The 27,748-nt window shown below is 37.5% G+C and overlaps 3 protein-coding genes across 9 annotated transcripts in view; 2 read left to right on the forward strand and 1 right to left on the reverse strand.

Annotated features, from left to right (window-relative positions):
• Nucleotides 1-1,416, forward strand: part of nckap5l (NCK-associated protein 5-like) — a 538,388-nt gene extending 536,972 nt beyond the window's left edge. For all 7 annotated transcript variants that reach the window (XM_069935206.1, XM_069935209.1, XM_069935208.1 and 4 more), the window contains one exon: nt 1-1,416. In XM_069935206.1, the coding sequence (XP_069791307.1) occupies nt 1-267 (267 nt within the window). In that variant the 3' untranslated portion in view covers nt 268-1,416.
• On the forward strand, nt 672-27,737 carry LOC138762463 (ly6/PLAUR domain-containing protein 1-like). The gene is made up of 4 exons (XM_069936221.1): nt 672-680; nt 2,381-2,474; nt 2,900-3,037; nt 25,067-27,737. The coding sequence occupies exons 1-4, from the start codon at nt 672-674 to the stop codon at nt 25,297-25,299; spliced, it is 474 nt and encodes a 157-aa protein (XP_069792322.1). The 3' UTR covers nt 25,300-27,737.
• The window catches only part of LOC138762031 (G-protein coupled receptor 39-like), a 113,410-nt gene continuing 111,129 nt past the window's right edge, over nt 25,468-27,748 (reverse strand). The window contains exon 3 of the mRNA XM_069935213.1: nt 25,468-26,169. Within this exon, the coding sequence (XP_069791314.1) occupies nt 25,589-26,169 (581 nt within the window). The 3' untranslated portion in view covers nt 25,468-25,588. The remainder of the gene's footprint in view (nt 26,170-27,748) is intronic.

Consider the following 27,748-nt stretch of genomic DNA (forward strand, 5'->3'; position numbering starts at 1 on the left):
GAAATCAAGCAAGTGGGGAAGGAGGGGTCAAACTCCAAGTTACCCATTCCGCCGAACGTCTCGCTGGACAGGCTCAACAGGGTCAACTTTCGCAGAATGGAAGAAGTCAAAAATTGTTTACCGAAGTCCAAGGCTGACAAAGAAAGCGCAAGGAAACCCGAAGAAGTCTCACTGAGTTCGCCTGAAAGGACGGGCGTAGATCACTCAGAATCACTGAGCGACTCTTTATATGACAGTTTCTCATCTTGTGCTTCGAACGATGTGTAGGAACACAACCCGGAAAGCCTCCTAATGGGAACGAAAAGGATACGCTGTAAATTAAGGAAATGTGGGACATTTTAAAAATTGAGACAAAATAGCGGCAGACTGCACTCGTTGGCAGAGTACACTGGATTAAGACTGCAATTCCTGTGAAAAGAATTGATAGACTTAAGGAAACCTATTTTGCACTGTATAAATACTTTACTGATTTGTTGTCCTGTAAATTGAAAAATATATTTGTTGACACATAAAGCAATACATTCTGAACCAATGGTGCAATTCTGGCCTGGACTAACAACCCTTCAGATGGAAGGTTGAAGATCCATAAAAATGTCATTTTTTTCTACGTCTTTTCACCGTTTGCTTGGATCAGATCCAGGTGGTTAATGATCTGTTTCACGAACGGTCTCATGTACAAGGTAAATGAAACATTTTAAAGGGCCACTTCCATCAACGAGCGAGCAAAAAGAAAACCCTTCTCAGCTCAAGTGTCCGTGCAGAGAAAATTGACGAACCCAGTTCGGTTTAATGTACACTTCAACTCAGGGGACTTGGAACATTTGGAAGAAAATGAGTGGCCGAATTACCAGGCTCTGCGGGATTTCCCCCCCCCCCCCCCCAATTTTTCATGTCTGTTTAATTGTTATATACTTAATTGTTTTAAAACACTCGTGAGCACATATCCTGCGCCGAGCCCATCAATACTGAAATATAGCCACTTTTCCTTTAATTTCTGGATAACTTGGTTCTACTCTCCGCTGGACGAAAGTTTTTTTTAAATATCATCTCCTTTGGAGCAGAGGTAACTTTTTTTTGTCGGTGCTTGTCTCTCCTTTGTTTTCTACCAGGCATGTGTTCGTGTGGATGGGATATTTCAAATGGCGTGTATTTTTTCTAGATGTGAGATATTTATTACCTACTTTTGTACATGGAATTGTAAAGTAGTATATTTGATACCTTCTGTGATGAAACACTCACTCAACTGAAACGGCAGATTAAAAACCAGCGGCAAACATTCCGCAACTCTCCAGTCCGAACAGTGTTGTTTGCATATCTGGTGCAATCTAGATTGTCCATTATTAGAAGAAATTAAAGTCATATGTACGAACAATGTTAAAGCAAAATAAACTCATGCGTTCGCTTTCAGATTTTAAATAGGCGATTCTGTCAAACACTGGCTTGATATTAATCTTTTAACAACTCCTGTGGCATTTGTGGTTCAACCCAGTTCAAAGGAAAATAGATCAGAGGGATTTTCCTCATCAGCTTCAGCTCCCTCCGCGAATTGGAGGCAAGCCCCCCCCCCCCCTCCACCCACGACCAGTGCATACGCCCCCCCCCCCCCTTCCCGGGTGCGATCGCCGGATTCACTGAAACCCGACGAGGAATCGATGCTCCCCTCTCTTGCATCCAACGCACCTGCGGCGAGTTCATAATGAGCGCTGAAGACAAAATTGTAAAAAACATATTTATTCAAAGCAGGGATTTGTCCAGTGAGTCGTGATCGCAATAAAAAAAAAGAACAAATGGAAAACCTTTCAAGCATACAGGTGATCACCGAGCATACTGATAAACAGCGCTCTTCCAGCCACATTTCTCAGGCTTATTAGGATTAACTGTTTGGAGACCGCAATCCGTTGATTCCCGCGTTAGTATGAACCAGTCGTGTGTTGCCAAGCCGGTTCTGTAGCAATGTGGTGGATTTACAACTGCTTCCACGAGAACAAATATTAGATCGATCACTCAACCTCGATACTGCTGGCGCACTTGGGGAGGGGGGAAGAAGAGAGCCAAGTTGATACAGTGTTGCGACCTCTCGTTACGTTCCAGTTTACTGATGGAGTTGGGCAGCTCGGACTTGCTCAGCAAGGTTCATCGTCGTCACTCTTTCATTCTGTCTCCTCTCCTCACAGCGGAGAGTGGGAATGCCTTCCCCCCCCCCCCCCCCCATCCAGCCCACGGAGCTCTCTCCGAGCCCCAAGTGACAGCTGACCGGTGTCACGTGGTGCCAATGTCGATGCCTCCCCTGTCCATTTCCCCCGTCTCTCCACCAAACTCCGGCTCCCTCAGTCCGAGGGACCACTCTGCTGACATGGCTGTGTCGGGGGATCTCTCCTAGGAGCTGAAACGGACCGTGCGTTCTCTCATTCGACCCCGGGACAGAATGGAGCTCTTCGTTTACACAACTTTCTGCGGGATCTTAGCGACCACAGGTAAGCGTCAGCCTGGAAAGTCGGTATCGCAGGAGCTCAAGTCATTTAATCTGAAATAACTGTAGCCAAAAATTGCCAGGTATTTTCTCCTCTCCGAGCTCCCCTGTGTGTTTGAATCAATTTGTGGCAACGACTTTTCTTCAAGAAGAACCCCTTGGAAGGTTTTTGTTTGCTTTTTGCCACATTAAATCAGTAGGTGTAAGCTGGTTAATTACAGTGAAAGTTAATAAGCACCGTAAATGGATCAGAACCCAACGATCAAAGCCCACTCAATCTTGGACATGAAATGATTACAGATGACTGATCATGCAATTTATTGGATTCATTTAAGTCTGTACATCTTCATGGTCATTTCAATGGGAACGTGGAAAGAGGCTGATGTGGCAGTCGATCAATCCACGACGTTTTCATTTGAACTTTTTCAGGGCATGGCTTTCAAATCCAATGTTACCAATGTGAAGAATTCCGATTAAACGACGATTGTTCATCTCCGGAGTTCATCGCAAACTGTACAGTCAACGTGCAAGACATGTGTTTGAAGGAAGTGATTGTTAAAAGTGACGGTAAGGACCATTTCACGGGGGAAAATATTCATTCGAATCCGCTTGTTTAAATTTACCTTCAAGGAGCTACGACTTTTGGCCAGTGACTATAAACAAAGAAAATAGATTTTCTTGACATTCCAACCTTGTAATTAGAATTTCGTCCTCTCGACTCGATACAATAAACATACCTAATTTAATTTTTATAGACTAGCCAATTTCTGTCTGGGGAGAAATATAGTCCTCATCAAGTAGTGAAGTGTCCTGGGTTCCTGTGAACCTGGGTTGCAATTCATGGCAGGACACTAAAATAAATCTGAAGCACGTACAACGCAGCTGATCGATCTACCCATCCATTCAATGTGTCCTTTCTGGATATACCATCGTATGAAGAAATAGATTAAATTCGGCATGGTGACGTGGTTAGAGAGAAGGACATCACAAACTGAATTATACAGTGAAAACTGTTCAGGGATGTGAGCAATGAACTCTTCAATAGAAAAATTCCCTTTTATACGTTCTAGATAATGACCGGTCGCCAAACATGATGGATGGCAAAATAATTTCAGTTTCCATTAATGTGACCTGTGCATTCACAAATCATTAAAAATGTTGGGGTTTTTTGGGGCGAGATTGGGCAATGTTAAATAAACTTTGATCCAAATTTATGTCTGTGAGACAGGACGTGACCTTAAAGTGATAGAGTCAGGTGAGGTGTCACCCAAATAATGGACATCACTCTATATATGAAAAATTAAAATAACAAGGCAATTTCAGGCAGACCAGGGATGCCATATTGCATTATGTTCTCTGTGGGCATGTTTACACAATTCCATGCCTAATACTGCATTTAGGTTCAGCCTTAACACGCATTGATGAATTTCATGTAATGTACAAACCTCTGGCTGAAAAGTGGAGTAAATTGGATTTAAAACAAATATATTTAAGTGCCAATTCTGTAAAACTCACAGCTCATGTAGAACATGGTCCAGCGCATCATTTCCTGAGATGGTGCTCAGAGTATCCATGATGTTACTTGATTAAAAGAACAACATGCCAAGAAAAGTAATGGATAAATATGACCTGTGATATAGAATACTCAAGTAAACTATTTTAAATTGTCTATTTTCTGACCATCATAGATTTACAAACATTTTATTTAATGCAATTCACAAATGTGTCCAGAACGGTTTGAAATGCTGAGAACCTATTCTTCATTATTCCTGACAACTTTTGTCATCAAATGAGATTTTAAAGGCTTCAGTTTTAATTAGGGTTTTTCATAATCTAATATCAAATTGAAATTGCTAAGTATTCTAAGGTCTACTCTGTATAGAATTTTCTGCAGCCATCAAGAGAACGCAGTAAAGATGTAATGAAGGAACCAATATGAGGAACTAAATTAAATTTGGCATTGTGACATATTTATTTATATTTAAATTTATTAAATAGTTTAATATAGAGTTCAAATAATATTTTGAACTTCTTTGGTTTTACTATTCAAGTTCATGACAGTTGTTGCGTAATTAGACAAAGATATCAAAGATATACCACCATTTGGATAGATGTAGTTAAATTATATAAACTGAATGCGCTATTGAATTCGAGACTGGCATATAATGAAACTTTACAATTAAATGGCTTCTTGTACATTGATGCAATTTCACACTCTTAGCACCAGTTAATTAGAGTCACTTGAATAGGTTCAGTTGTTAGTTCAATCCTGGGTATCCATGCTTTTTCATTGGGATGTTATTCCCCCTAACTGTTCGAGAAAGAATGGAGTATATATCCCCTTCCTACATATAGAAATAAAAAGAAGGCTGTCACATTACTTTTACAACTTTTGGGCAGAATCTGCATAGGCACAAAAGCTGAAATCTGTTTCTCCCTATGCAGTTACTTTTTGGACCTTTAGATTTCCTGGATTTGAATAATGAATCTCTGTTAAACTTACAATTTCTCCGAGGGATTGTAATGTAGTTTTTGAAAGTATTATTTTCTGCATGGCATTCCAACACTGAGTGTAAGCATTCCATTCTCATTTTGATCATCTCTCTGTCTCCCCTCAATTTTGCAAAGTAGATTTATGGTATCAAGGATAAGGACATGGAAAGAATGAATGGACCAGTGAAGCAAGTTAACAGAATGGATAAGAATGTTATAATAGGAATAGATCCGCCAGTCTCTTCAACTTGGCTTGCTATTTTAATTGATCTCCATTCTCAGGTCCATCCATTCTTGATAGTGTAAATCTACTGATTTCATTTTCAAATTGAGCTGGCATCAACCTTTTATATATGTGTGTAGGAGAATTCTACAAATCCATTATGGAGAAATATTTTCATAACTGCTATTGTTTATCTTTTTTTGTCCCCTTGTTCAGGACTTTCCCAACAAAGCACAAAGTTTTGCTTTAATTACCCTTTCCATTTCCTTCAATCAAATCTCACTTTTATTCCACAGATTGAAAGCTTATTTTGTGCACTCCTAACATAATCTGTGGAGATATTACAGAGTTCTGGTGGAACCTTTTAGTCCAGAGATGATACATTCACAATAGCACAGAGTGCAGCATTCGAACCAGAGCTTTATAAATCTTGATGATGCACAAAAATTGCATCTGCCAAGTGCAGAGAGAGTGGGATTGTCAGCATATTTTGATTAATAAACTAAATGATGACCTTGTCTCCACCTTCAGATGACCCAATAATATTTTGAAGAAGGGGTGAGGAGTTAAAACTGGTCTTCTAACCAATATTTATTCCTTAAGTGCCTTATTTAAATAAACATATTCTGGGCATTATCTGTTCACAAATAATCTACTCTTTTTCTGACACTTTTCATCAGTTGAAAAGACTTTGGGATGTCCTGAGGTTGTGGAAACCATTAACTAAATTAAAGCCATTTCTTTCATATCAAAATGATTTATTTCATCTTCTCACCCTCTGGACATGGTTTAATATTAATTAGACCTTTTGATAATGTTTGCATCTGACCACTATATTTTAGACAATTAAGTTTAAACTTTTTTGGTTCTCCAGTATGCTCTCTGAAGTACTCAAATTCATTTTTTTTTTTGTTTAAAATAGATGACCTTATGTTTATCCATGTAGAAATACAGCTAACATAGTTTTATCCACTCATTTATTCGAGAAATGTCTTTTTGTACTTTCATGTTCCTGTTCACATTACATATTATGCTACTTTGTGTCAATGGCATACTTGGATATATAAAACTTCTAGACTGCCTAAATTATTAATAAGTGTAATGGATAGATGAAGCTCTAGCTCAAATACTGTGGGACTACATTAATGATCTCTCAGTTTAAAAATATACCGACTTTGTTATCTCTCCAATCTTCGAATTTGGTTATTTGCCCTTCAATTCCTTAAGGTTTAATTTGAACTAAAACTCTTTAATCAAACTTTATCAAGTGCTTTCTGGAGATTTGTACAAACAGCACCAATGGCCGTTACCCTAACTAGCATTGCCACTCAAAAATGTAATTAAGCTTGTTGTATATAACCTACCGATTGCAAATCCATGTTGACATTCTCTAATGAGCTCAATTTTCTCCAAGTGTTCAGTCACTTTGTCCTTAATTATAGACAGATGGTACACAAAAAGGTCTGCCATTTTTTTTGTTTCTCTGGCACAACCTTCCTTAAACACCAATGTTTTCATCTCAGTTTCCTATAAAATAAATAGGAATTCCTAATTTTTAAAATTATATTTAAAAAATTTTCAATCAACATGAAGTTAAAAAGCAAAGAAAATTAAAGCAACATTTCAGATGTATACAATAAAATACCAAAAACTGGGTTACATGTTGAGATGAAAAGAAAGAAGAATCAACACATTATCACAATTATTAAATTCGGAACTATTGCTCATTACACACCATGCTGATCCCTCAAAGAAAAGTAGGAAACAGAAAAAATAAAAAGAGAAACCCCCCTCTCCGAAAGGAAAAGGAAAAAAGAAAAAGAAGAGGTAATTCTCCCATATGATGTGACAAAATCATTTGTTTTCCAAAAGCATTAATTACATGCAGATGAAACATGACGTGATTCATTGAGAGCTTACTTCCTCCCTTGAGGGATAAATGTCTTGACATAGACCTCGCTAGGGATACTGGAGATAGTGGTATTGGAGACCAGAGAGAAGAATCGTCAATGGTTAACCCCCCGTATATCTTAAATACGAGTTCCATATTCTTAAAAAAATATGTTGTATAATTTCTGAGGTTGTAAGTAATCTTTTCAGGGGAACACAGCTATGCATTTCTGACTTCCAATGGATCAGACTCAGTTGGGAATCAGATTTCCAAGTAATGGCTATGCATAGGAATTCCTAATTCAAGAGATTTCTGGGGTTAAAAATGGCTAATGCATTGGTAATTTCCTCACATTTGTTTTAGAAAATCTGAGGTAAGGTTATGGGAAATTACCAGTTTTAGATTTGTCAATATTTTGTACCATTATATTTTTACAAATTGTTTGCTTGCCTACTTTAAATTCAGTGTGGTCTGGTCCTTTGATTTACGCGTAATTCTGAGAAGTCATAAACAATTAAGCAATCAACAATTATGTATTTGCATTAATTTCATTTTCAATAAATGTACCTTCATTTTAAAGAGCCCAAACACACTACCTTTTAAAAATTATCGTAATGTCAGGAATAAGAACAGAAGTGGTTCAGACCTATAAACCTGCTATGCTATTCCACAAGATCACAGCTAATCTTCCACCTCAACACCACTTCCTACCCTATCCCTATGCTTCTTGTTTCTTCATATATTTTCAGAAGGATCCTTTTATTCATAATCTATTTTTTTTAAAAAATCTCTTAGGCACTTCCTCATCCATGTCTTCATATCATACCCAATTATTTGTTCTATAACTTTGTTCAGCAACTTCCAAAATTCCAAATGCACACTTTTCACTGTTCTTCATTTGTTCTTGCATGTTCATCCTCAAAAGGTGCCCAGTGCTGACTCTGCTCTATCATATTCATGTTTTCAAAGTGGCTGGATCCTACATCCTATATTAGAGAATTCAGTATTTTCCCAACTACTGATACCAGACTAACAATATGGTACTGCTCTGTTTCTCGTTCCTTTTCTTTAATAATTTTGCCAGATTTCCAACCATGCAATCTGCTCAACTCATTCCAGAATCTATACATAAGATTTGAAAATGTTAACCAGAGCATCCATTATTTTCAGAGGTTCCTCTGTCCAGAACTCTAAGATATAGATAATTAGGTCCTAATTTGGTTTCAAATTACTTTTCTAGTAGTGTTTTTTCCTTAATATCGATTTATTTTACTTCCTTATTGGCATTAAATCGATAGTTCCCCAGTATTTCCGAGAATTTTTTTGCATCTTCTTCCGTTGATAAAGACACAAAGTATGATTTTAATTTCTCTACTATTTCCTTACACCACTTGAAAAATTCCTCTGTCTCTGTTTGAAGACATTGTGAAATTAATATTGTGAAACAGTCTCATTGGGGTGCAGTCATTATTTAAAACCAAAAATAGATTTTATTCATAATAAACTATTTACAAAATAGATCAAAGTCTCTTCCCACACTTAATTTCGTATCAATATGTTCCCATCACTGTAATTTGTTACATTCATTTCTATTTACCCCATTATCACCACTGTGGCATCTTGTTGTTATTTGTTGTTTGAGGGGCTTCCCCTCAGCTCAGCCCTTTCACGTGAAGCAACACTTCACTTCATTTGTGAATCTGTTGGGCTCATTAATTGCATCCTGGACTTCCAATGTGGCTTCCTTTACATCGGGGAGACTAGATGAAGACTGGAAGATCGTTTAATCATTGAACACCTTTCTCAGCAAGGAACTCTCAAATGGCCAACCATTTTAATTGCACATTAAATTTTTAAATTAAATTTAGACATACAGTATAGTAACAGGCCATTTCGGTCCATGCATTCATGCCGCCCAATGTCCACCCCATTAACCTACACCCCCGGTATGTTTTTGAATGGTGAGAGGAAACGGAGCCCCCGGGGAAAACCCACACAGACACAGGGAGAACATACAAACACCTTACAGACAATGCAGGATTCAAACCCCAGTCCGGTCCCGATCGCTAGCACTGTAAAGGTGTTGCACTAACCGCTAGGCCAACCATGTCACCCTAACTTTTGCCAAACTAACGTCTCTGTCCATAGCCTCATATACTGCCAAATTAAAGCCACCTGCAAAAGTGTGAGAACAAAACCTTGTATTTTGTCTCGATAATCTCCAACCAGACGGTTTCAATATCAACCTCCACTTTCCATTAACCCCTTCCGCTGGCCTCATTCTTTCCCTTCCCTCGGTCATCTTTTGGCCAGCTCCTCATCCTCTTTCCTCCTCCTAGTGTGAGAGCCACCCTTCTTTTTACTCCCCATTACTTCTCAGGTTTTTTTCTCTTCTACCCTCCCACCTGTATTAACCTATTACCTGTGCTGCTCCTCGTTTCCTTCATCTTTATATTCAGGCATCTACCCATTTCTTCATATTCCTGTTGAAGGGCTCAGGCCCAAAACTTTGATTACACGTTACTTCTCGTGTATGGTGCGTGACCTGTTGAGTTGCTCCAGCACATTTAGATATTGCACACGGCCCCAGCACCTGAGATTTTGTCATTTAACTCCACATTAATCCTTTGGGTTATTTCCTCCCAGGGACCACCAATGCAACTTGATCTATTCCTCAGTGGGTTCTGAACCTATGGATCTACAAATCCAATGTGTATAGATCCCAAGGATTCATCATCTGCATTTGTCGCATCTATATATATGTCATAGCTCTCCATGTATACCTTAATTACTCAAGTTGCATGTATTTTAGTTTCTTGTTTTTACATTATTACTACTAAATGGAGGCTGAGAGACAATTCCCTCCCAAGTTGAACACCCTCTGCTGTCTCTTGGCTCCATCTAAACCAATTTTAATTCTACACCACAATCGGTTGAGTCACTGCTGCATTGATAACATTTTTTTTTAGCACCAGGGCTGTACCTTCATCTCCTATTTTGATTGTCCTTCCTGAATGACAAATACCTTCTGATGTAATTGTCAAAACTTATGTTATTCTTTATGATTCTCAAGTGTGATCTGAGAAAAATGGAAGGTTGTCAGAAAATTCTCGGCAGTTGTTAGAGTAAATTATTAGGTTGACACAGCCACTGGGCTGATGGGCCTGTACTGTGATGTAGATTTCAGTGTTCTATGTCCTTTAATATTCTATTTCTTCTCTATCATTTGCTATCTTAATTGTTTTATTATTCTTTATAATGGTCCCTGGACCCCGGGACTAAACTTTCTGTTTTTTGTTTTGATCTCTCACAATTTTTTTGTCAAATTTAACTTTTTTATTTGGCAAGTAGAGGGTTTTCCCCTCAGCACTATAAACTGAGCCTAATACATCAGCTCAATTATTTTCTGAGAAACTCCTTCACTCATCTAGCTGGCTTGAATTATAAGGAGAGGCTTGAAGAGTGAACCTTAAAGAGGTTTATAAAATCATGAGGGTCTTCCCCCCCCCCCCCCCCCACTCCCAGGCTAAGGGAAACAAGAGGTGAGAGGGAAAAGAATTAAAATGGACTTTTTTCACTGAGGTGTGAGAGGAAGAGGTAGAAGCAAGTTTAAAAGACATTTCAACAGTTAAATGGTTGGGTAGGTTTTGACCTAATGCAAGCAAATGGGACTAGTTTAGGGAGACATTATGATTGGTATGGGCAAGTTAAAGTTAAGGACCTTTTTCTGTATTGTAAAACTCTAGGTCAGTGGTTTTCAACCTTTTTCTTCCCAGTCACATCTTTGGCTTGGCTTCGCGGACGAAGATTTATGGAGGGGGTAAAAAGTCCACGTCAGCTGCAGGCTCGTTTGTGGCTGACAAGTCCGATGCGGGACAGGCAGACACGATTGCAGCGGTTGCAGGGGAAAATTGGTGGGTTGGGGTTGGGTGTTGGGTTTTTCCTCCTCTGCCTTTTGTCAGTGAGGTAGGCTCTGCGGTCTTCTTCAAAGGAGGTTGCTGCCCGCCAAACTGTGAGGCGCCAAGATGCACGGTTTGAGGCGATATCAGCCCACTGGCGGTGGTCAATGTGGCAGGCACCAAGAGATTTCTTTAGGCAGTCACATACCACTTTAAGTAATCCCTATGTCATTGGAGCTCTGTGATTAGTAAGAGATTGCTTAAGGTGGGATGTGGGTGGGAGGGGAAGGATGAGAACAACTGCTCTAGACCCAATTGTTACTGAAATATTTTGCTTGAGAAAAATTGTCATTGGCCCATTTTCTTTGGAGTTATGAAATCGTGTTCATAATGAGTCAATTAGGAACAATTAAAACAGTAGTTTTCAAACATTTTCTTTCTTTTCTTTTTCTTTTTCAATCTTTTTATTATTATTATAATTTATAAACACATACAGTTCAAAGAGATATAAAAAAAATACATGGTAAGTAATGAATTAATACAGAGATATTAAACAATAATATTACAGAATAAAAATATATCATAAAAATTTTTTTTTGATCAGTTTAGGGTGTGAACTATCTCTAAAAAAAAAGATATAATTAATAACAATATATGAAAAAAGAGAGAAAAAAAAAACCCAAAAAAGAAGAAAAAACAAATCTGAATTAAAAAAAACTTAAAAAAAAACCTACAGATATAGCTAAACCACACCGATCACTCCGATCTCATCTTACAGCCCAATTATCATACATAATCATAGAAAGAAAACAGAGCCAGATCAACTCAACACAAATGAAAATATTGAATAAATGGTCACCAGGTTAACTCAAACTTAGAAGGGGATTCATAGACAGAGTTTCTAATTTTCTCTAAATTTAAACATAGTATGGTTTGGGTAAACCATTGGAAAACAGTGGGAGGATTTACCTCTTTCCAATTTAATAGTATAGTTCTTCTAGCCATTAGTGTAAGAAAAGCAATCATACGATCCGCAGGAAGAGATAAATAAGTCAAATCTATCATAGGTAATCCAAAAATTGCAGTAATGGGATGTGGTTGTAAATCAATATTCAAAACAGTAGATATAATGGAAAAAATTTCCTTCCAATAATTCTGTAAAGAGGGACAGGACCAAAACATATGTGTAAGGGAAGCTATTTCCAATTGACATTTATCACATATAGGATTGATATGAGAATAAAAGCGATGGAGTTTATCTTTAGACACATGAGCTCTATGAACAACTTTAAACTGTATTAGTGAATGTTTTGCACATAGAGAAGAAGAGTTTACCAGTCGCAGAATTTTATTCCAATTTTCATTAGAAATATGAAGGTTGAGTTCTCTTTCCCAATCATTTTTAAACTTTTCCAAAGTCCCAGAATTTATTTTTGTAATTATATTATATAATTTAGATATCACACCTTTTGGAGGGAATTTTGAATATAGTATATCCTCTAAAACAGTCGTAGTCTCCCGATTGGGAAAAGAGGGTAAAGTCGAAACTAAGAAACTCCTAATCTGCAAATATCGAAAGAAATGAGATCGAGGTAAATCATATTTCATGGATAATTGTTCAAATGACATGAAAGAGTTATCCAAGAATAAATCCGAAAAGCATGTTATACCTTTAACTTTCCAGAGTAAATAAGCTTGATCAATTAGAGAGGGATGAAAAAGGAAATTTAGTACAATAGGAGTTTCCAAGATAAAATGACTTAGGCCAAAAAATCTCCGGAATTGAAACCATATACGTAGTGTATGTTTAGCCATTGGATTATCAATTTGTTTATATAATTTAGTAAGAGTGAAAGGGAGAGCAGCTCCAAAAATAGAGCTAATTGAAAAATTTTGTATCGGTTTAATTTCTAAATTTACCCAATGGGGATTTAGAGATAATTCTGAATAATTCAACCAATACCTTAAGTAACTAATATTAATTGCCCAGTAATAAATTCTAAAGTTGGGTAATGCCAGCCCTCCCTCTAGTTTAGATTTCTGTAAATATTTTTTCCCCAATCTAGGATTCTTGTTTTGCCAGATATACGAGGACAATTTAGAATCCCTCTATTGGACCTGATCGGCAGTTTACTTACCAATTGGTCACCATTATCCCTATCCATGATAGGCCGAATTAATGCTATTAAGATGATGATCTTACCTAAATTTTTATATATATTCCAAGCTATACCTATTTTTGTTCCTAAATCTTTTTTTGATAAGGTCGATTCTAAATTGTCCTCATTTTCTTTCTACCCACATCCCACCTTAAGCAATCCCTTACTAATCACAGAGCACCGATGGCATAGGGATTACTTAAAGTGGTATGTGAGTGGAAAGGAAAGGTTGAGAACCACTGCTGTAGGTGTAATTTTACTTTTAACAATGTTCTCACATATGACATAATTTCAGATAATGTTGTGACTAATGTTGCAATTGACCTAGGTAATAATATCCAAAAAAGGTCTATGGGATTTGTGTTTAAAATGCATAGGCATCACAAGATGATCTAGGCCCTGGGTTCATTAAGTTAAGAGTTAACTGTTTTGAGCACTGCTGATGGCCGAGATTCTACAAATGCCTCTCAGAAATAGATTCAAGAAAGACCGACTTGGAAAGTAGGTAGATGGTTAGAACTTTTTAAATTTCATCACTCTTCTAAAGGAGCATGTCAGTATAGAACAACATATATGTAATGGTATGGATTGTATGTCCTAATCGGCTCGGGCTGGCCCGCCCCCTGAAGACACTCTCAGCTGGACTCTTCCCCTGGGACCCAGGCCATAAAGGTCGGGCCACCTCTCCTTTCCTTGCACTTCCCTAGTTTGGATCCGGGCTTCAATTCACATAACTAAGCACAAATTTCACAGCTAAGATTTTTATTTTATACAAATGTTGTTTTCATGTATTTCTAAACAACTGCTGGACAACTGCTGGGCCTGGTGACAATCTCTTAACACACAGGCAGGCTTAAAATTAAAAGAATGAGCACTTTAGCAAATACCAGAATTCCGTCAATGCAGATGAAACATACGCTAATGTGAGTCAGCATTAAAAGGGAACTCGAAAATACTTACTGATGTGGATAGCATCTAAAATTATGCTTTTACCCTTTTTCTACCTAAGAAAGCAGGACAATAACTAAAACCATTTCTAGGTGTGACAGTGGCACCTTCATAATGTTGTCAGTCAATGAAAAGTATCTTTGTATGATATCAGAATAAAGAGAATTTTCATTGTTAATGAGAGAAGTAACTTAATAAATTAAATAAATAGTCATGCACTGGATCTTTAATGATCTTTCTGAATGTTAGAAATAAATAAAAGAAACAAATTGCAGAAAGCACTAAGCAAGACAAGCAGCATCAGTAGGGAGAGAAATACCGTTGACTTCTCTTGTCAAACAGCCTTCATTAGAAAATGTGAGAAAACAAATGTGTCCGGTTGCAGAAAGAGGAGGTATGGGACTCTGTAACAAATGGAGACCAACATTATCAGGGAACCATTACTCTATAGAATGGTCAAGCAAAAGGAATAAATTAAACATAAAGGTACAGATGCATCTCAAGCAAGAGAAACACAGGGAATGGTGAATTGAAATTGTTAATTTCTGATAATATTAAGCCCTGAGTGTTAAAGATGCAGCTTTGCTCCTTGATCTTATGGCAGGGAAGAAGAGATGAAAACATTTTAAAGGGACTTTTCCCGCTGAGATTCCCTGCTTCATTTTTTCCATATCAAACAACCTCGTCCTTTTCAAAATACATTCCCATGAAACCAGAGATGAAATAACCTGCTCTTTAACCATCAATTGTTGTTCCATGTGAAGTAACAATACATTTCAGTATTTTTTTCTCTGATTTAGAGCCCCTCATTCAGTGTTCACAGTCTGGTCTTCTTTACATGAGGGCAGCCAAATGCACTTCTGTTCTGTTCACTAGTCACTCTGCACTTCTGATCAACTCTGAATGCATGTGAATGCATTGTTTATTGTTCAGAAGCACAACTTACACATGCACTGAAATTCTTGCTTACAGAACGCCACACAGGCTACACTTTGTATGTAAAATGCACTAACAAATAATAGGTATAATTCCCACATTATAGAAAAAAAATAAATATAAAAGGGTCAGCACGGTCAGCACAACAGTATTTCAGCACCAGCGATTGGAGTTCGAATCCGGCGCTGTCTCTATATTCTCTCTGTGTCTGTGTGCGTTTCCTCTGGGTGCTCCAATTTCCTCCCACTGTTCAAAATGGGCAGCATGTGTCGAAAAGGCTTGTTGCCATCTGATGCCTAAAAAAGAAAGGATTGAGAAATATTCACAGTTGCAATTTGTGCAAAAAAAGCTATTATTATGAGTGCAGACAGATCTTTGGTACTCCTGGCGTAGTGTTATGGCCAGGGTTAGTGTGGGAAGGTTTAATTCTCCGTTCCACTCCCATCCTGATCTCTCGGTCTTTCATTTGCCACATTGAGGCCCAACATAAGCTCAAGAACTGAACTTCATTTTCATACGGGTATATTGAAGCCCTTGGAACTTAATATTGAACTTAACTTTTTCAGGTAACAAATCTTGTTTTCCTCTCAGTTGGCATGGCAGTATGTTTCTCTTTCAGTTGTTTCATATTTGCTGACTCCAATTTTTAAAAATATATTTCTTACTCTAATATCTTTGCACCCCTCTGTTCTCTTCATCAAGCTTGTTTTCACACTTTTCCTATTTTTGTTCCCACTGATATTTCCAGGTTTTTTTTTTGTTGCCTTTTTTTGGTTTCCAGAGATTTTTTTTTAAACTGTGAAGGTTTTCAGACGGTATACTAAATTACAAACCAAAAAATGAACCAAAAGAGAAAATGTAGGATAGTTTAGGAACTAACGCTTACTTGATTATAGTGAAAACTGCAGATGTATTTTCTGGGCATTAATGAAAATTTTAAAATGGCATAAACTAAAAAGAAATAAGGTGTGCCCAGGCTGAACACATAATCCTTTTTTTTATTTTGCTCATTCTCTGAAGCGGTGCTTCCCTGAACTTGCATTTCAAGGTGAAAGATTCCACTTATCTGTAACATTTCTACTGAGCATTCGCAAGTTGCATGAGGTCATCTGCAAAGTGGAACTGACCAGTTTGCTGACAAAATGTTTATCCTTCTTAGATGGCATATTTTTAGTTTTAAAAATGTGTGCTTTAAATGTTTGACATTTATTGATGCACTTGATTAGTATTCCAGTGGACCGGAGAAGCAGAAACAGATTGCACTGAACTTCAAGTGTGGCTCGTCATCTTCTATGAGAGATCTTTTGAGGCTAGAAATCTGAAGACATAATAGCAGTTGTTCTTCACTTTTGTTTTTCACTTGTAATCAAGCTGACAATGAACACCTTTGCGTGAACAAAGGAGTTCCTGCCAGGAGCTGTAGGATAAATTAAAACATAAGATCACGTTCCCTTTAAATCCTCCAATATTTTTGTAACAAGAAAAGGCATGTATTTGTATTTTGGATTCTGAATGGAATGCCAGCATCCGCTGATTCCTTAATTAAAAAGTATAAGAAAATCATTCACTATGTATTTCATTTCTTAAATGGTAATATTCTTGACATTGTGCATTTCTTCATATAGCAACCATTAAATAATACAACGCAGAGCAGAAAAATGCAAGGAAATATATTAGCCTGCAATTTATATATTGTAAGGATATACTTGTGGTCATCTCCTTATATCTGTCATAGAATCACTGGAGTCAAGAGACCTTTTGCACCACTGAGTCAACACAGTCTATACTTACATTCATTGTTCCCCAACCCAACACTTCTTCCTACATTCACATCAGTTCCCCTTAGATTTCACAATTGTTTTTTACAATTTAGACTGACCAACTAACCTAACAAATGCTGACATTTTTGCAGTTTGGGAGGAAACGCCATGAAAATGTGTGAATTCTACACACCAGAGATAGTGATTGAACCTGGGACCCTGGAGGAGCAGTGAGGAAGTAACTTGGCTTACTGTGCTAGGGTTGCCCCTCCACCCCCATTACTCACACAGTCACAATATCCAAAAAAAAACATTAGTTCTCACATGCATGCTTACAATGCTTGGCAATCGTCCATGAATTGTTCTAGTCAATAAAATGGTGATTTATGACACTCTAGGTCACGAACACAAGGTCATTGCCAAAGGAGTTAACCCATAAAATGCTGGAAACACTCAGGAGGTCAGACAGCACAGTGCTGTTACAGTGCCAGCGATCAGAGTTTAAATCCAGCGCTGTCTGTAAAAGAGTGCACATTATCCCCATGTCTGTGAAGGTTTCCTCCAATTGCTCTGGTTTCCTCCCACCCTTCAAAACGTACAGGGGTTGTAGGTTAAATGGGTGTAATTGAGCAACAAGGGCTCATAGGCCGGAAGGCCTTGTTACGGTGAAATTAAATTAAATTAAATTAAATTTCAGGATGAAAAAAAGCTTTGTCAAAACTGTTTAAGAGAGAAAGCTATCTAATTTCAAGTTGCAGAAAGATGAGGAGGGATGAATAGGGCAAAGCGATAGGGTGAGGGGCGGATTGGCATGGGTATGTTTTAAAAGCTGATTGATGGGTTAAATGGGGGCAGTTGAAAAGAGAAAATAAAATAAGGGAATGTAGAGAGTGATAATTGTAAATACAGTGCAAAGCTGAAGAAGTTATCAAGCCAGATCATTCTATCTGTCGCATCTGTTCTCTTGAGGGGACATAAAACATCCTATCACACAAATTTAAAGAGGAACAGAGGAGACATACCCTGTAATTTTAGAACATGGAACATTACAGCACAGTACTATGCTGTGCCAGCCTTTGTAAATCTACAATCTAATTTTCCCTACCTCACGCCCATAATCCTCTATTTTCTTACATACTGTATGTGTCAATCTAAGAGTCTTTTGAATGTCCCTTTGTATCAGCCTCTACCACCACACTCCTGGCAAAGCATTCCTACACCCTCCTAAACGTTTTCACTGAACAACATGAAAAAGCGTTCACTCACTTCCACTTGCTGGCTGAAGATTTGGTATGCTGACATTGACTAGCATGTTTCAACATTTAAACTGTGATTCTACTTCATAGGCTGTAAAATAGTTTGGGATGTTCTGAAAGGGGTGCAAAAGGTGCTATATAAATGTACCTATGATCTTTTTTTATTTGATAAGAATGTAGAACCTAGATCCAATTATGTTGAGAGAAATCATTGGTGTAGAAAAGCATTAAATTAGGAGGTTTAGTTTGAATTAGAATTTGGGACTGAAATGTAATTAACTTTAAACTATTTTGTACTAATTCAGTCTCTGAGCTCATTGAGTCTAATTATTATAACAGTTAGATGATCGAATGCAGTGGTTTTCAAACTGCCCGCCAAACTCACATTCCACCTTAAGCAATCCCTATACCATAAGGTGCTCTGCGAGTGGGGGGGAAAAAAGGTTTGGAAACCACTATTTTAATTGTACCTAATTAACTTATTACGTACATGGTTTTTTCACTCCAAAGGAAATGGGTCAATGACCATTTTTCTCAAGCAAAATATTTCAGTAAATATTGGGTCTAGAGCAGTGGTTCTAAACCTTTTTTTCCCCCACTCACATACCACCTGAAGTAATCCCTGTGTCATAGATGCTCTGTGATTAGTAAAGGATTACTTCAGGTGGTAAATGAGTTTTGGGGGTGGGGGGGGGGGGAGTTTGAAAACCACTGATCTAATGAGGTTACTGAGGTTTCAAGATTGTTGGAATCAGACAATGTTAAATTGCATGAGGAAACCATACACTTGGAAGGGAGATGAGTTAGAGGATAGGAATATAGAATGCCATCAATTTGGTGAAGTGGAGGACAGGGACAAATATGTACAGGCAATGTAGGAAAATCCTGGGATCACCAATTGTCAATTAGAAATACATAAAACCATGTAAATGATGCTGGACAATGGTAAAGGGAAATAAGTGCAAAGAAGTTTAGATACATTTATAAAATTGAACAGCACTTTATTTTGTTTAAACCTGAGCATTAAAAATAAGATGGGGATATATAGATGCTAATTAGTGTGGAAGAGTAAAGCAGTGTAGACTTGACATTAACATGATTTTGGCTGAAACAAGGCTGGAAATGAAAATGTTTGGCCATAACATTTCCAGGAAAATTGAAGATTGAAAAGAAGGGGAAGAGATGATTTTATTAATTAGACATATTGGCTGATTTTGCATTTTGCTGTCGACAGAAATGTCTGAACACATTGGAGTCCCCTGTGACTAGTTTTGCTAGCATGCAAATGACAGAAAATATACCTGAGTATGTCATCTCATCTTTTGTGTCCTATTATAATTTGCCTGCCTGTATTTGGCCAGAGGTATTTTAGACCAAGCAAAATTTCAGGCAGAGAATTAAGTTGCAAAAGCAATTTTCTGTGAATACTTGAAAACTGAAATAAAAACAGAAATGCTCAGTTGGTGAGGCAGGAGCTCTGGACAGAGCCATTCATCAAAATGGCAGCGAGGGAAATAGAGGTTAAGAAAGTTTTAATTTGTACAAAGGGAAGGGTGAATAAGAGGGCTGTTCTGTGATAAGATAGCCTGTAGGAGGGATTAAATTACAAAAGCATTGTGGGTTGAAATAGAACAAGTAAAAAAAAACAAACGATTGATCTGAAGGAGGTGCAGTGGGAATGGCAACATTTTCACCTGATGTGGTTGCATAATTTGCCTGATGGAGAAATTGAATTGTGTTTAATTAAAACAGTAAAGGAAGCTAAGAAATTAGAAGTGTGAGTAGGATAGAGGTTTGATGACAGAATGGAGGAGAAGCATATGATATGGACGAGATTGTACCAGTTTTTCTCTAATCTGGTAAACATAACATTAAATCACCTGTGATTTGCAACTTCTTTGTTAAGGGGTAGACTTGCTGAAGGATTGTTCTTTATGAACTTTTGCCAAGAAATTGGAATTACTGGTACCTGTTTATGCACATAAATAGCACATAATAATAATCATGAACGTTTCAAGTGGTTGCACCCATTTCCTTTCGAAGTTATGTCATGCATCAGTTCCCACAATAATGGTTACAGCACCTGGCAATCAGTATGGATCTTACAAATCAATAATATGTTCATTCATGCCACTCTCCAGAAATATGAACACAGAAAGCTAAGTTTAAACACAAAGTCACTACCAAAGGAGTTAAAGCAGAAAAAGTAGATTGGGATAAGATAGAAATATGCAGTTTCAAAAAGGGAAGAAGCTATATTTGCCTGAATAGAGAAAAAAAATAGTTGTAAAACTCATTCTGATTTTTTCAAAATTTTTAAGAACTGAGACTATAAGAATGAGGAGTAGGAAATGTACAGCCCAATCTTTTCCTAAAGAGAGAAACCAATAAGTCTAAAAGTGAGTGTCTGGTTAATCTTTTATTATAAGATTAACCAGTTGCTATAATTAGAAATACAAAAAAATGAATGCTCGAAAGATCATCCATTTTGTGAACGGCAGTCATTTCTGACTTAATAGATAGGATCTATTGTGAATAATTCATCAAATAAATAGATGTTGGAGTAACTTCCAGAAAGCATTTGCTGAAGGGCTACATTAGAATCTGTTTCAGAAAATTAGGATGTGATATAAAGATTGACATAAAAGGTCTAGGTAAGTGGATGTTCCTCTACCCAAAAGGTCAATTGTCAATAGCATAATTGGCTTCACTGTTGGGATTTCTGTTAAGGCCACCCATTTTTATTAATTTATAATATAAATTGTATTTCACATGGAAAATTAGATCTGTGTAGAGTTGAGGTGAATCAAGTTGGCAGCAGTCAACAATTGGGCCGAAGCACATAAATGTAATGCAGGCCCTATTTTGAAGTTAACTGTTCTGTCCTTTTAAATTTTGGCTATCAATTACGCATTTACAATCAATTCCTTTCCTGTAAACTTGTCGTACTTTGATTATATCCTATTATAACATTTTCACGCTTTAATTTAAGGGACAGATGTAATTATTTTATCCTAAGTTTACATTAGTAGTGGCCATTATTAATATAATAATTTATAACATATCAATTCAGAAATAAAACTAGCTGGTGTCAGATCTATCAAGATTGCAACACGAAATGGTGCCTAAACATTTTCTTTATTCTGTGGAACCATAAGGAATAGACACCAACATCACTGTCCTTTGGTCTGGCTTAGCAAATGAACAGTAAAAATAATCCTACAAACAAAACTTACTTACAATGAAAAAGAGATCTTTCCACCTGAAAGGTCAAATGGAGAAAAATAACTGGCGGGAGTGAGGGTGGTTGGTGTGTGGTGGTGGTGAATATATTAGCAAAATCATCTTTTACAGATTCCAGCTCTTTAGAGAATTATAAGGAATTTAATGTATGGCTCTAAACTGTTATTGTTACACTTTCAATTTAAAACAATAATCCATACCAACTTATTTTAAAAATGTCGCTCCTGAGGATGTAAAGCTGTCTTTTTCCTCTATAGCTCACAACATCAACTTGTGAATCATGAATAAGAGCAGAGTATAGATAGACTGAAACCACAAGTAATGAGAAAGGGAAACTAGAGTAACTCCCACCAGAAGTGGCATGAATCTTTGGGAAGAACTTCCACCACTCTATCAATGGATGAAGATTGGGACAGATTACTTAATACCAGTGGACAACAATTTTTTTCAAAAGGTTTGTTTCCTGAAAAAAAAGTTGGGGATTATAATAGATAATTTCAAGGTGAACTCAAGGATAATTTTAGATTTGTTGCATCAAGTAGGAAGTTGGGCAAGGAATAAATGAACTTTTATTGAATTTAGCCTGTTTAATTACATAATGATGTTGACACATCTACAAACCAAGCTCTCAGGTTGACTGCACATGTTACATAGCAAACGTGAGGAGCCCAGGGTTTGTCTTGGTCATTAATTTTACAACTGAAGTAGAGTTCATATGATTTCTTAATAAGTCCAGTCATGCTGCATCTTTGAGCCTTAAGCATATACTCACCACAAATGTAACAGAATGTATTGCAGCTGTTGTGAAATTGACATTTCTGCTGTATTGAATCTTCTTGAAGGCAATAAATGCTATCGTTAAGTACACTCATTATGATATTGCTTGAAGAACATGTGCATCAAGATGCGTTCAATGTATATCAATGTAATGCACAGCATCTGTACATGTGAACTGTTTTATAGCCTGTTTGCATCTGTCCTGACTAAGCATGCCCAGGCTTGTTTGCTTTGTGGTCAATAAACTAGTAGACTTAAAATGTAACAGGAATCACAAAAATAGGTTATATCTAAAAGACAGTGGGTGATAGGAAAAGCATTAAAACGATTTTCTTGATCAGCAGCTCAAAATCCATAAAATACACTCAAAAGTGGAAGAAAAATCATTATTGTTCAGGTAATAAAGTTCCTCAAATTATACCAATAGCTATTGGTTTCAACCAGATGACTAACTTTATCCTTTAAAGAAGCCTTTTGATAAGCAAGGAGTTTTATTTTCAAATAAAATATAATCAAATCTTGAACATTTTCAATGGTGGTGCAGCAGAAGAGGTGTGAAAGCCCAGCCGTCAGTGTTGCTGCCTCAGGATTCCAGTCACCCAGATCATCCAAGTCAAAGGGGTAGCTATGGATACCTCTTTGGGCCCCAGCTATGCCTACCTTTTTGTAGGGTATGTAGAGCAATCCATGCTATAAGCCTGCTGCCCTCATGCACCCACGATGAGCTGGTTAACTCTATCCACTTTGCTGCAAACTTCCACCCTGACCTCAAATTCACTTGGTCTCTCTCCAGCAACACTCTTGCCTTTCACCGATCTCACTGTCTCCACCTCAGGAGTCAAACTCTTGACAGACATCTATAAACCCACCAACTCCCACAGCTACCTGAACTATACCTCTTCACACCCTGTCCCCGGTAAGGATTCCATTCCTTTTTCTCAGTTCTTCTGTTCTCCATCACACCTGCTTTTTATTCACACTTTGAAGAAGGGCTCAGGTCTGAACCGTCTGTAATGCATCTTACCTCCTATGGTTGCTGTAAGACCAGCTGAGTTCATCCAGCCTTTCTGTGTTTTTACCCAGGGTTGAACCTGACCTCAGGTACTATCTTTGATAGTCTTTTTTTGCTGGGTACACTGGTTTTCAAAGATCTCTTTGTGACCACTGTTATCTTTTTCATGCAGTTAAGTTGCAAAAAGAATCAAAGGGGAGGGGGGGGGGGGTTTATGGGCATATTCAAGAGGGACTGAAGTGCAGGGGTATAAGGAAATAAGGAGAGGAGGAATATCCCAGCTGCATGCATCCCACAGCCTGCCTAACAGTACAATTAACTCCAATGTACTAATCACAGAGTACCGATGGCAAAGGGATTACTTAAAGTGGTATGTGAGTGGAAAGAAAAAGGTTGAGAACCACTGGATTAGCCGCAATTTACAAGCAGAAAGCATGTGTAATGCCCATCCTGTGTAGTCACTTTACATATTTAGCTGCATTAACCTTATTTGTCAGGAAATATGTAGAAGTAAGTTCTGACAGTGGCTAAGACCCTCACATGAGCCTACATTGGGGACAAGAGACAAACCTCTCTCCTGTCGTTTTCTCAGAATTTTGAATTTGTCTTCACTAATTTTGAAATTAATAGTATTTCTGTGCATATGATGGTGGAAGCAGTAAAGGGAACTTCCTCTCTTCTGTTCCAAGTCTATATCTTTAAATTCAAAACAGTCAATGAAAACCATAAAAACAACAAAGTTGAAAACTTTGATCTGTGCATAAAAATACTGGAGGAACTCAGCAGGTCACGCAGCATCCATAGAGGCAGTCAATGTTTTGGGACTGAACCTGTACTCAGGGGTGGGCCGAAAATCAGGTAGAGGCCTGAACATAAAGGTGGGAGGGAGTGGGGGGATAGAAAAGAGGGAGGAGCGTGGGCTGGAGGTAAAAGGTGATAGGGGGATACAGGTTGGAGAGGAGAAGAGAAAGAAGCTGAGGTGATAGGGGAGAGGGCAGAGGACTAGGAAAGAGAGATCTCATAGGAGGGAAGAAAAGTGAGTGTGGAGTTTGAGGAGGGGAGACAGAGGAATAAAGGACAAAAGAGAGATGGGGTGGTGGATAACAGATATTAGCGAGGCCAAGATCGATGGCAGCTAGTTGAAGACTGCTGAATTGAAATATAAGGGGTTGTTCCTCCGATATGAGGGTGGCCTCAACTGGGCAGTACACGAGGCCATGGATTTGAGTGTGAAATTGAAGTGTGGCTGGTTACTGAGAGGTCTTTGCTGTTGCAGTAGACAGAGCAAAAGTGCTCAATGATGCAATATCCCAGTCTATGTCCAGTCTCACTGATGTAGAGGAGGCTGCAACCTTGTTGAAAACTTGTTTGCAAGTTTGGATAGAAACCACATCCAAAAGCTAGTTAATTAATGGACAAAATCTCAAATTTGCCTGACTAGCCTGACACATTTTCCCTTATCTTAACTGTTATTTAAATACATAACTCAGTTATAGCATCAAACAACTCCCATCATGTAATTAAAGTGTTTGAATCAGTGTATTTTTTTTAAAGTTTCAAATGGAAGGAACTCATACAAATCCTGACAGTGACAATTCACAAGGTCATGAACCCTCAGATCATTTCTTGACCACAGCTCTGTTCATTCTTGAATATAACAAATGTAGCTGTTCACCTAATCCTCAGTAAAGGGGCAAATTCCATTATCAAATGAGATGAACATTTGAGAAGCTCACTTTCACCTGCAAGTCATGAAGTCCTTTGGAGTGGGTGAGTGAGAAGGAATGTGAATGGCTCTCTTCCACAGTAAGATGCCTGTGGTTATCCTGATGAATGGGACAAACATTCCTCTTTAAATTTACCAAATGCAAAGCAGAATTTTAACCCTTTAGTTACATTGACAGAGATTGTCCGCCCTTCTTTGCATTAGAGGGAGCAAATAATTAAATGCAAAAGACTTTAAATAAGCATCTTACCAATGCTTTTTTTTTGTTTCCAGGAGTTATGTACCGGAAGTCTTGTGCTGCTTCTACATCTTGTCTCATTACGTCTGCAGGTTATCAGTCATTTTGTTCCCCAGGAAAGGTGGGATCTGTGTGCATCAGCTGTTGTAACACTCCGCTCTGTAATGGACCACGCCCCAGGAGGAGAGGAAACTCATCGTTGGCTCCCAGAGCAAGTTTAAAACTCTTAGCTTCTGTTGGAATACTCACATCAATAATTCTAACATAAACTCATAACATGATGGAAACTTTGCAAAGGTTCATTTCCATTGTAGGAGTTGTGAAATATCCTACCTTGTTTTGCTGCTAACAATTCATGTGCTGTCCTATAACAGCTTGCATCACTAATAATAAACGACAATCATTATCCAAGAACATTAACAGTCCACAAAGACACTTTCCATTTGTTTGATTTATTGAGTTTTTACATGGTACTGTATCCTTGAAAGTAACACTGACTGCACTTTTGAAGTCTTCTCTGTGATGTTCATTTGAAGTATTTACGTTTTATAAAAGCTTCATATCTCACTTTCATCGACTCTATTTCGTTGCTCTTTATGACATAGCCCAGAAGTTTTTTCAGGAGATGGCTGCTCTAAGTTAATTTTCCATAACCTTGGCCTTGAAACTGGATTCCATTCTGTTGACTTTGATCCTGTTTTAAACTCACTGCTCTGGTGTGACAAAGATTCAAGCTCAAAGACCACGTCATTTCTCATTTGAGTTGAAAGATTCTGTTTGTCTTTTTGATGTGGGTGGATGTGTTTAAGGGAGGCAGGAAGCAGTGATTTTGTTGATTGAGCATTACTGCCTTTGGGATTGGGATGGTTTCTGCTTAATGTCTGCATGTTGCGGTGCACGATGGAAAGCTTACAGCACAAAACTTGCATGGAAACCATCCTGAACTGCCTTGAGGACAGATTATACAGCAGTGGGTTTAATACTGAGCTAAGATAAAAGAAAGTATCTGCAATAGGCATTAGAATTACAAAAGCTTTGAAATATGTATATGTCCATTCTGATTTTGCCTTGGAAGCTGCCATGATTCGCCGAATTTGCAAAGGTGTCCAACATACAGCCAGAGTAACCACAATGAGCACTGTGGAAAGAAAGAAGAGAATTATTTTTGAAAATACCTTGCAATTTTGCTTTATGGTGCATTATTTCAAGAAAACCACTAACTCATTGGGCTGCTTTCCTTTATTTAGAATGCAAAATGCATAGTTTCATTGACTTCAAAAAAGTGCAAAGGGCAATGCATGGGAAATGCTTGCATTGCAGACATATACTCACTGTACATTTCACTCCTGCCTTTACATACAGAATAGTGTTCCAAAAGAAGAAAAAAAACTTGCATTAAAAGAGTGGTATAAATAAATATAAGATGGAATGATTATCTGTGATGTGGAACATCGGTTAATAATGAAATGAAGAATAATAGATTTGATTCTGTAATGAACTTGTGATGATCTCAATAAAAGAAGCAATTTAATGAAGAACGTGAGTTAGTAACTACAGTCAGTTTAGGCTATACTTTAAGCTTTTACTATAATAGTCAATTTTTGTAAGTTGTACAAACTTCAGGATTCATGACACATTGGTCCAAATGTGGTGTTCAGCATATTTTCAGGCAGGCAGAGGATTGAGCAAACTCAACACCCATCTGGCATCAACCAGACGTCATGGTCAAGCTTCACTGACGCTGAATTGGAAAGCTGTTTCTACAAGGAAATCAAACTTCCCTTTTAATGTAATATGCGGAAAAGAATAGAGACATTTCCTCGAGACCTATTTTTCATTTTAATCTCACTAGTTATTTTTATTTTGCACTAACTGAGAGATTTCAGTGCCAAGGAATGAAACAGTCCAGGTTAGAAATGATAACTGAGGGTGCAGACTAAGGCTATATTAACTCTCCTACAGTAATATGCCTTCTACCTTGAGTATTTACAGGAAACAGAGCAAGTACTCAAAGTGGAAGCAAGAATTGATTTGGACTCAGAGCAATTTATTAGACACAAAATCATATTATCCAATTCCTATTATTAATTGTATCATTGCAAATAACATGTTTCATGAAGGTTTTTGTAATAGAAATTTCACTTTTATCCACAAAGCTGATAAATTACCATCAATGTATTGGTGATATAATTTGCCTATTTTTATGAAATCACCTACATTTATTAAATATATAAAGGACTGTACTATTATTGTCATTCCTCAAGCTTGGTATAATTACCTCCAGTGCTGAGGAACAATATCTGCCTAAGGCAGTTGTTCGACTGTGCGATATGTTCCAAAGCTGATTTCAATCCTTCTATTGACTTTGATAATATATGCCTAGCAGCTTAACAGCAGCAACATTAAGACTTGGAAAAATATTTAAGCCTACTAATTACAAAGATACAAAAGAGCTGACAAAAACAAAAAGGAAGGTAATAACAATACCACTGTTGCAATAATAAATCTGGACTGTCGCCGCCTTAATGGTGTGTTTGCTGGTTCTAATTCACTGCAGAGAATGTGGTTCAACTCACTGACAGTCCAGTGAATCATTCACTCTTATTAGTTACAACCAGTAGTGTGCCATTATGACAGTATTTGTTTATTATTTTGTCTGTTCATAAAATGTAATGGTTCATTAGATCATTAAAATATTTGACCTTACACTGGTATAT

Source organism: Narcine bancroftii, chromosome 4, assembly GCF_036971445.1.
Source record: "Narcine bancroftii isolate sNarBan1 chromosome 4, sNarBan1.hap1, whole genome shotgun sequence".
NCBI classification, from domain to species: domain Eukaryota; kingdom Metazoa; phylum Chordata; class Chondrichthyes; order Torpediniformes; family Narcinidae; genus Narcine; species Narcine bancroftii.

Bases quoted from the DNA above. Each gene is read 5' to 3' on its own strand.
- LOC138762463 (XM_069936221.1), top strand. The intron at 2,475-2,899 runs GTAAGCGTCAGC...GAACTTTTTCAG, and splicing joins CGGGATCTTAGCGACCACAG to GGCATGGCTTTCAAATCCAA. The intron at 3,038-25,066 runs GTAAGGACCATT...TTTTGTTTCCAG, and splicing joins AGTGATTGTTAAAAGTGACG to GAGTTATGTACCGGAAGTCT.